The 10,296-nt window shown below is 35.4% G+C and overlaps 1 protein-coding gene across 1 annotated transcript in view; it reads left to right on the top strand.

Annotated features, from left to right (window-relative positions):
• The window catches only part of ncapd3 (non-SMC condensin II complex, subunit D3), a 26,884-nt gene extending 24,392 nt beyond the window's left edge, over nucleotides 1-2,492 (top strand). Inside the window, exons 33-35 of the mRNA XM_086164223.1 lie at nucleotides 471-533; nucleotides 1,854-1,902; nucleotides 2,018-2,492. Of these exons, the coding sequence (XP_086020349.1) occupies nucleotides 471-533; nucleotides 1,854-1,902; nucleotides 2,018-2,078 (173 nt within the window). The 3' untranslated portion in view covers nucleotides 2,079-2,492. The remainder of the gene's footprint in view (nucleotides 1-470; nucleotides 534-1,853; nucleotides 1,903-2,017) is intronic.
• The last annotated feature ends 7,804 nt before the right edge of the window (nucleotides 2,493-10,296 follow it).

The raw sequence follows: 10,296 nt of genomic DNA, 5'->3' as shown, positions 1-10,296 counted from the left end.
AGGTCAGACAGGAATCTCCATGTACCCTGATGTTTGCAGATGACATTGTGATCTGTAGTGAGAGCAGAGAACTGGGAGGTATGCTCTAGAAAGGAGAGGATTGAAGGTGAGTTGCAGCAAGACAGAGTATATCAGTTTGAATAAGAGGAACCCGGGTGGAACGGTGAGGCTACAGGTAGTGGAGATCAAGAAGTTGGAGGTAGGATAGGTTCAGGTATGAGTCCATTAGAGGGGCAGCACATGTTGTTTTGGAGAGAAGGTCAGAGAAGCCAGGCTGAGATGGTTGGGTCACGTAAAGAGGAGGGCTAGGGAATATATTGGTAGATGGATGCTGGAATTGGAGGTCTGGATGAAGACCAAAGAGAAGATTCATGGATGTAGCGAGAGAGGATCTGAAGGTAGTTGGTGGGAGGGAGAAATAGGGAAGCTTCATCGTAGCTCATCTTTTATCTTTTTTTCTTCTCATCCAGACACCACCATAAACCTGACCTTCAACATGGGCGACAGTGTCATCTGCTCTGACAGGGAACCAAGTATGATACTGTTTTTTTTCTTCACTTTTATTTATTCATTTTTTTCCTCAGCCTTGAAGCCAGACTCACGACCTCTTCCGTTTCTGGCAATGGTCATACAAGATAAGATAAGATAAGATAAGATAAGATAAGATAAGATAAGATAAGATAAGATAAACTTAATTGATTCCTTTGTCACAGCAGTGTAACAGCTATCATGTCAAAAAATAAAAAAAGTAAAAAAAATATGAATATAAATAGAGAGACAGAAAATAGCAAGACATCCACGAATAAATAGACAGCAACAACATCAGGGATAATAATGGACAAATTAAGGAATGGTGAAAAAATAGACAACCAAAACTAAATGCCAATATAAATAGAGTGACAGTAGAAATGACAAAATAAAATAAACCAGGGGTGTTAAACTCATTTTGGTCCGGGGGACACATACCAGTGAAATCATTACCTCGAAATAACAAGTCCAAATGTTTCCTTTGTTTTAGTGTAAAGGAGGTAAACAGGTAAATTATAAAAATCTTTATATGTAATGAACGGTTCCTCGAAAAAAATACATGGCCAATTAATGTTAAAAATGAATATTAAAAAAGAATTGATGAAATTACACCATAAAACTTTGTTGAGTTGAAAGAAAGTCTGGTCACTGTGGAAAAATTTGACAATAGAATTTATAAGAAAGTGGATTGTTCGCAAATATAAGAGGAGGTTTAATGTTTACAAAGCTATTCTGGTCTTTTTTTATAATGCCCGTTTTTTTTTTTTTTTCACTATCTTTTTTGTGGTTTTTATAGAAATAAGAAAAGAAAAGACCGTTTTAATAATGTCACTAGATGTTTTTTCATCAAAAAATCATTTCGTTTTCGAATTTTGAGGCAAAAATTACATTTTAGAGTTCCTTTTTCATTTTTTTCTTGCCTGTTTTTTTTTTTTTTTTTTTCCCCCTCAAACCCACTGTATAAAACCCCCCCAGATGCACGTGAGAAAAAAACAAACACAAAGATTTAATTTCAGGCATTGGGACACAAAATATTGTTCCGACAGCCGCGAGTCTGAGAGAAATACAAAGATTTTCTACGTTACGTGCACAAATACGCCCATTCAGATTTCCCTAAAAGTTCCGAACCACATCGGAGGCAAATTATTTGGATTTTTCACGTGTTATTTTTTTATCAGATTTTTGTTCTTTTCGCGGGCTTTATTTATTTTTAAAAGGCTCTACAGGAACCGACTAAAACCCAAGAATATCTGACGGTCTCTCCTACACCACGAGTGTTAGAAAACTCCTAAAAATTCATCCTGAATGAGATCTTCTGCCTCCAGATGCGTGCGAGGAGTCCAGCGTGCTGCACATCTGCTCGCCGGAGGAGCTGTGAGTTGGAAACTTTTTACTTCTCGGACGGGGAAATAAATAACAAAACGAGAGGGCGGGGAGGGAGTTTTCTTCCGATCATCTCAACGTGTGATAATAACACATTTGTTTTCAGAGACGCTGGACAAAGACAGTGGAACGTTGAGTCTCCGATGCGGCAGAAGAAGAGGAGATAGCGATGGAGATGCGACCTCGTACATCCGCCGTCTTCTTCTCTTTAACCTTAAACTCTTTTCTATTCATATTTCATTTTACATGGTAATAAAATTGTCACGTTTTTCCGAGCGTCCTCCACCTTTCTTATTTCACGACGAGCTGGAAACGGTCTTTTTGATGAGAAATTAACCGATGTTTCAGATAAGTTCACGCGGCGGCCACCAGGAGACACTGTTCTCAGGGCTTCAACCATTACTTTCCTTCGAGTAAGTTAATTATTCATATTTTACGCATTCATTTTCACATTATTTAATCATTTTTTTCTCATGTTTGAAACTTTAATTATTGTTGATTTGGTTTTATTTCTGACTTTATTTCCAAAACATCTGAAATGTACTTTTAATGTCTAAATATTGATTCAATTCTCTAATCAGAAAGGGGGAAAAAAAAAAACGTTGGTGGTTTGACAAGAACATATCACGTTTCCAATAATCAGAATGAGAAACTGAACACTTTATTGATCCCCAATTGGGAAATTGCTCATGCGTTGCAGCAGCTCCTACTCAGATAAAAGTACAGATAAAAATAAAAGCATCAATTGGTTAAGAAGGAAAAATAAAACTTATTTTAAAAAATAAAAATCAGGTTTCTTATCATATATACTAAAGGTATATGATTTAATATAGGATAAAGAGAGCGAGTTAGCAATAGCGGCTAACCTAAACGGTGATGAAACTAAGAGGAAAGAAAAAGACAAGAAAACTTGATATTTCCACAGTCGGTTTTTCGGTTTCAGCCGACGCGTGATATTTTATCGATATTGTACGATAAAATAGATGCGACCGGGCCCACCGACATCACGCCTTTTCCCATTTTTATCGTGCCGTTTGCAGAACGGCCTCTCGGATTGGAGACGCCGTCCAGAAATCTGGTCACTTCGTTAAAAAAAAAAAAAAATAAATCTACGTGTGACTTTGTGCCGCGACTGCAAATGCGATTAAACGTCTTATTGAGGTGAATCCGATCACCCGATGAAAGAGCAGGGGGGGTTTGCGGTTTCTCTTGGCCTCGAGGTAACCGTGTTACGGCGCCGGACAATCTAATTTTGCTCATTTCCCCTCCACGCGATGAAAGCTCCTCTGGCACGCCGCTCCCCCTCACTGGGTTCATTCATCCAAGGCCTTCACCGTGAGAACTTTCCCAACTTCTGATCCCTTTATTTTTTCGGACAGAACGTAAGAAGTCGTATCAATCGGAGGAAACGCGCTGTTTATCGATATCTTAATTATATCTGCTCTGATGGACAGTGTCTGCTGTAATTGTTGTACGCCGTTAGCTACCACTTTTGCACATTTTCTTACTCTTTATTTTTTTTATTTCCTTTTAATTTTTTCATCCCTATTTTTTTTTTTTTTTTGATCATTTATTAGAACAGGTTCCTTAACAGAGTCATACACATTCTTACAAAACCTCATAACAAGATACACATTATACATTATTCTTTATAGGTCACTTGTTTCCTTAATAGCATGCGAAAAATAAAATAAAACTTAAAAAAAAAAAGAAAAACATCTAACTCAGTCAAATAGAGATAATATCTTCAACTCTCGAAATATTTTTTAATGGGTTCCCATTTGTCAAGATATAGGTCTGTCTGAAGTCGTAAGTTTGCTGTTATGCGTTCCATGCAGTTTCCATCCTTAAGCCTCTGACGCCGCTGGTCCAGTAGGTTTATGGGGTTTGAGCCAGTTTACTGGGATCATTTTATGTGCAATTAATAGAAGAACTCCAAGCGAAAATGCCTGTTTTTTCCTTAAATCGCTTGTTGATGCTGTACCCATAATAAATTGCTGTGGATCAATTGGTCTGTTTAATTTTAAAACCTCGCTTATTTGTTTTTTTTACCTCTTCCCAGAATTTCATCAGTTTAGGGCAGTCCCAAAAAATGTGGGAAAAGTCCCCCGTTAAGCCACAGCCCCTCCAACACAGGGGAGAACAGTTATTATCATAAGAAGCTATTATCAAGGGAGTTTTAAAATACCTTATTCTTAACTTCCAGCTGAACTCCCTCCATGTTGGGCTGCTTAAACATTGTTGCCAGGGCAACCAAGAACTCTCCCATTCTCCATCAGCAATCACGGCATTCCTATTTTCATATTAAGATATCTAATATGAAAATAAAAATGTTATAATATTCAAGGATTGTGAATTTTTCTGTGATATTTATATATGTTACTGCTTGGAAATGATTAACTGCACATCCAAGAACACATCCTAGATCTAAATAAGTGAAATGTTCTTATTAAATACTTTGTTCTCCACATAATTGAATGTGCTGATAAAATCACACCAAAAAAATTCAAAGGCTTGGACTTACATTGTGTTGTTAAAGTGCTCCCTTTATTTTTTTTTAAGCAGTATATATAACTAGCTCTCCTACACCATCTAACTCAGGGCTGGGTAATTGTTTTGGCTAGCAGGCTATATTTCTTATTTAATTTTGATACACAGGCAAACTAGGAATCATGTAAAGAATCAAAATGAAAATTGCAATTTGATGGCTGGAATGTAAAACCTGTCTGAAAAAAACACTTTTTTCAGGAAATGAAACAAATGTTTAATTTGATTATAGTATGGTCTTTGATAAAGATACTCAAGAATATTCTATTGTTCACAGACAATATTTCTATGCTGTAATTTAAAAATACATAGCATGTATTTTTACCACTGACAATAGAGATAAGTGTTTTTTTTTCTTAATTTTTTCTGCTTCATTGTGCACATAGGAGTTTTGTCAGGTGATATTTATGTCAAAAGAAAGGGCGGGATAATCTTGCAGATTGACTGAAAATGTGCAGCCATCCCATTTCTCACCATTCAATGCAAAAACCCCAAATTGAAAAATTTGCAGATAGGAGGTTTTGCATTCCAGCCATCAAACTGAAATATTTCAATTTTTTTAGCATTTTATTTCAACATTAAAATCACAAATGACCATATGAATGCATGACATTTCTTTGTATCTAATCAGCCATACAAAATTAAACAAAAGGATTTTTTTAAATTAAAATTATTGTGATTTTAGATTTATTTATTATTGTGATTTTACATTTATTATCATCAGCATCATTATTATAAATTGATATTTATTAGTTATTATTATTTTAGATGTATCATCATTATTGTTATAATTTGTTATTTATTGATTATTATTATTTTATATGTTTTTGTTATATTATTATATTATTTTTATTTTTGCTCAATTATTATTAAATTATTAACTTTGAAATTTGAAAAAAGTCCCGCTGGCGGTCGAGGCAGACGGCCGCCTACAAAGTTTCTGCCCGGAAAAAGGCAGTTTTTTTCCAAAATAACTTTAAAGAGCGTGTCCAGATCTGCTCTACATGGAAAGTCACCTGACGACTGTTTTCTAATTTGGTGCCATATTATCAAAAATATCAGACCTGAATTCCCCCCTCGCTGCTTCGGAACGTTCAAATCTTAAATCTAAAGGATTTGTCCAGGAAAAAAAAGGACAAATTGTGTCAGTCTGTGTTTTCCTGCACGACACGCCGGTGTGAAGGGACGCCATTGTTTCTGCAGATTCAGTAGTTAAAGATTCCTCTGAGGAAAACATTCTCAGACAGACACGGCCCTCATTAGCTGATGGATTCGTCAGGATAATCAATTCAGTCCGTCTCAGACAGTCTGACACTCTCCTTCACCTCTTCTGGCTCCACATCGGCTCTTCTTCCTCTCCCCGGAGGTTGTTTTTTTTTTTTTTCCTGCTCTTTCTTTGTTCCTCCTCTCCGATTCTGGCCTTCGGTTCCCTCCGGGTTCCATTAAATTAGCAGCCTATTTATTTATTTCCTTCACCGACGCTGTGCCAAGCGGGCCGTTGAATGGCGGAAAAAGCCTCAGAATCGGAAATTTAAAATTCAGGTACGAATGAAAATAAAGAGGACAAAAGGATATTAAACTCCAAATAAAAAAAAAAAAACAATTTTGCAATAACAGCATTTCTGGTATGGGTCTTCCTGACATTGAATTTCCAGTCAGCAGAATATTTACATATATTTAATTGACCCCCATAAATATAAATATAAATACATTTAAAAGACAGCAAAATCCACAAATAACAAGGATAGGGATTTTAAAAATGTATATATTACATATATTCATTATTTATAGTTGCTTATGAGAAACCTGGTTGTGATTTGGACTTTCCAAATAAATTACTGTGAAAATATTAACAAAATATTACATCAATAAGTTACAATTTGTAAGTTTGATTCTTAGTTGCAGTTGCAGCTGTTTCTACGTGTAGATATATATGTACATGTCTACATGTAGACTGTCATGTATGTTCTTCAAATGTACATTTCATAATTGTTAGTATATTCTTGGTAACTTGTTCAAGAGTGTATATATATATAGATATATAGATGAATTAATTCAAATAAAAATAATTTGGCATGAAAGAAAAAAAATATGTAAATTCACACATTGAAAGAGGTAGCATGTGTATATACGTACATAATATATATGTGCTTATAAACACACATCCCATCCTGTATATATTTTTATTCACAGTGTGTACGTTTATTACCAATCATCGTGCATTCCAGGCCATTGTGTATATTTGCAACATAATTATGCATCTCATTCCAGTTGTATCTATATTATATTATATTATATTATATTATATTATATATTATTCAAGTTATGCTGCCTCTTCCAGTGTGTGAATTGACACATTTTTTTCTCTTTTCTTTCTTTTTTTTCTTCATTTTTTTTCTGTTTTGACAAATTATTTCAATTTGATTTAATTTATCTTGATATCTATTCATCTTTGGTGACCTTGGGAAACTTTGTTTGTTATGATTAAGCATTGATACTCATGGTATTTGGAGTTTGTGACAGATTTTGCATGGTTTTTCAGGGCTTTCTTATCTTTTGGACTTTGTTCCCATTCAGTATCAAACAAAAACATAAGTCTTATTGCTTACAATGCATTAGTGTTGCCTAACAAACCTAGAATTGGGTATAAAATGACCAAGAATTTTTCGGTGTTTTGAGAACATCAACTGATCACTGCTCATTGAATCAGAGAAGGAACAGAGCCTTATTTCACTTTGTGCTTCATTATGTTTTTTATTTTAAAGAGAGATTCGTTTGTCATCGAAATTATGGAGCTCAGCGACAGTTATTACTCAATTAGCACTTGCGTAATATTGGTATCTCTTATTTCATTTTGAAATTTGAGTCTGTTTATAACATAGTTCACATAAATGGATTTATTTTTGGAGACTTGAAAATTGGATTGTTTGAATTCTTTTTTTTTTTTTTTTTTTTTTTTTGCACATTTGTTTTCGAAAACCTCCCCTGTTACTGTTGCAGATACTTTTTTTAAATTTTTTAATGCCGTCAAACCAAACTCAACCAATGCAATGAACAAAACAAACTTCAGCCATTAAAAAAAAAAAATGTCCTTCATCAATATCTGGCTTTGTGTTTTTAGCTTAGCGCTGATTGTGAATCCACCATGAACACACACATCTTTATCATTTTTTGGGCGCCGGCGGTCCCGGGGTGGGGCTCTTGAGTGATTCTACACCAGCTGCCGTCTTTCCATGACCGTCTGCGACCCATGAATTATGTAACGGTTTATAATAGGGACCCCCCTAAAAAACGGACATCATTAAAAGGGAGGGGAGAAGATGTGATAAGAAAAGTAAATACAACATTTGATTTGGTCTTTATAGTGAAGCCAAAAATCTTCGCATATATTCGGGCGCCTCTCGGCCTGTTTAGACTTTCAATAGAAACCTTTGTGTGAAGGTATGGCAGTATTGACACTAAAGTTGACTTGACATGCTGTGATTGATTTTACAGTTATTGCCCTTATTGGCTCGACCCAATGCCACGGATTCACACGCCGGCTGGTAATGTCGATTTGGTGTTTAAACATTTAAACAACGGCGGTGTCGTCTTTGCTCGGGCCGACCGGAGAGAACAAAAGGAACGGTGACCTGCTCTGAACTCCCGACCCGCCGACGTCACGGGTAAATACGCAGATCGTGACTCTTCCAGCGATTCCGAAAGAAGGATTTCAAAGAAAGAAAATTAGGTGACTTCCTTAGCAACCAGTGAAGAAACGTAGTACTTTCACATTGATCTTAGATCTTGGTTGACCTACAACACCAAATAATGGATATGTGGATACGTGGGGTGTTTTCGCTATTGTCCAGAAAAAAATGATGGAATAGACCCTGCAGGGGGTATTTAAAGTCTAATTTAAAAGCAGGTTCTTGGGTTTCTCCTGCACTGGTTTCAAGGTACCAAGCTTTCAGGTCGCAGGAGCAGCTCCTCAGACGCCTCTCCCCCGAGGGGACCCCGAGGGGACCCCGAGGCGCTTCGGAGCCAGTCGGGAGATCTAATCCCGGGCTCCGACCCCGGGGCCTTTTGCCCTGCCTGGAAAACTTCCCCCTGGGAGCCAATCAGGGGGCGTCCCAACCAGATGCCTCGCCCGCCTCGCCAGGCTCCTTTTGGAGCTCCTCCACATACGCCGACTCCTCATCCCAATCTCTTACAAAACTCAAGGTTTTCCATTAAATCCAATGACGACGCCAACTTTTGTGGGTCAAGAAAGTTAACCATGAAAGTAACAACTTTACAGGCTTTTTTTAATGAGAGATGAGATGAGATATAATTTACTGACAACATTTTAATGATAAAAGTTATTCATTTTTTTTTTTATTTCAAATAAAATGTCTTGATTGTTTTTATTTAAAATAAAATAACTTGATTTTTTTTCTATTTTCAAATTAAATTTATTCATTTTAAATATTTTTTACTTCAAATAAAATATCTCTTTTTTAAATCTCATATTAGATGTCTTTTATTTTCTTTTAATTTAAAATAAAATCTCTCTCATATTTTTAATAAAATTTTTTTAGTGATAACATTTCATGACAAAAGACAAAATACAGGACTGTCTCAGAAAATTAGAATATTGTGATAAAGTTCTTTATCTTCTGTAATGCAATTAAAACAACAAAAATGACTTTTTCATGATATTCTAATATTTTGAGATTGGATTTTTGAGTTTTCTTAAGATGTAAGCCATAATCAGCAATATTAAAATAATAAAAAGGCTTGCAATATTTCAGTTTATTTGTAATGAATCCAGAATGTATGACATTTTTGTTTTTGTGATTGCATTACAGAAGATAAAGAACTTTATCACATTTGTACTTAAGACCTTAAAACACTTTATAGCCTTGACTTTGACACTTCATAGTTTTATTTGTATTTGTTATTCTCCCCCCTTTTTTTACTGTTTATACAATTTCCTACTATTATTTATTACTGTTATATTTTACTTGAAACTCTGGCACTACAATTTCCTTCGGGATAAATAAAGTTATTCTTATTCTTATTCTTATTCTTATCACAATATTCTAATTTTCTGAGACAGTCTTGTACATCAGCGTCTGACAAAAAGTGACAACAACAGCAACAACAAGAGCAAGGACACAATATAGATAACAGAATGAAAAAAACAAGGGAAAAATTGGATAAGCAGTGTGAGAATGGAGTGACGACAACAAGGATTTAAAAAAAGAATAACAGAATTAGGACATAACCTGTGTGAATGAGTGAGGTAGTGATGGCCCAGATGCACTTCCTTTCAGTTTGGCAGGTTTCGACAGTATTAGTATTATTATTCCCGAGTGGGGATCAATAAAGCTTGTCTTATTATTTATCGTACTCTTAGTAGTGTTTTCTTTGTTGTTGGTGTTGTTTTTGTTGATGGTAGTCTTAGTAAAAGTATTATTTTTACTAGTGGTAACAGTAGTAGTATGGGTAGTTGCAGTTTCTTCTTCTTAGTTCATTACGTAATTCAGTAATCGATTTATTTATTACTTTTATCAAATTAAAAACCATTCAGCTAAGGGGGGAAAGTGAGAGCTCTCTTTTGCCAAAAGTAAAAATATTGCACATTTTTTTTATTTCCTTCCATTTTGGAGCTGCATCCCTTACCCCACCGTAACTCTGTCTCAAAAACATAAATGATTCATGCTTTGCCCGGCTTTTCGCGTGTGAAACTCTAACGTGAGTTGTTTTATTGTTTACTGTTCTTTAAATTCAACAACAGCCTTGGTTGTCTTCACAAAACCAGCTGAAACATCACTGGATGATCTTCAGTATCTAGAACCTGATTTCTAGAGAGAG

Source organism: Fistularia commersonii, chromosome 2 (assembly GCF_037954325.1).
Source record: "Fistularia commersonii isolate RoL2024-O1a breed Wild chromosome 2, RoL_Fcom_v1.0, whole genome shotgun sequence".
NCBI lineage: Eukaryota > Metazoa > Chordata > Actinopteri > Syngnathiformes > Fistulariidae > Fistularia > Fistularia commersonii.
Note: the sequence above shows the minus strand (reverse complement) of the source record. Positions and strands in the feature narration are given on the sequence as shown.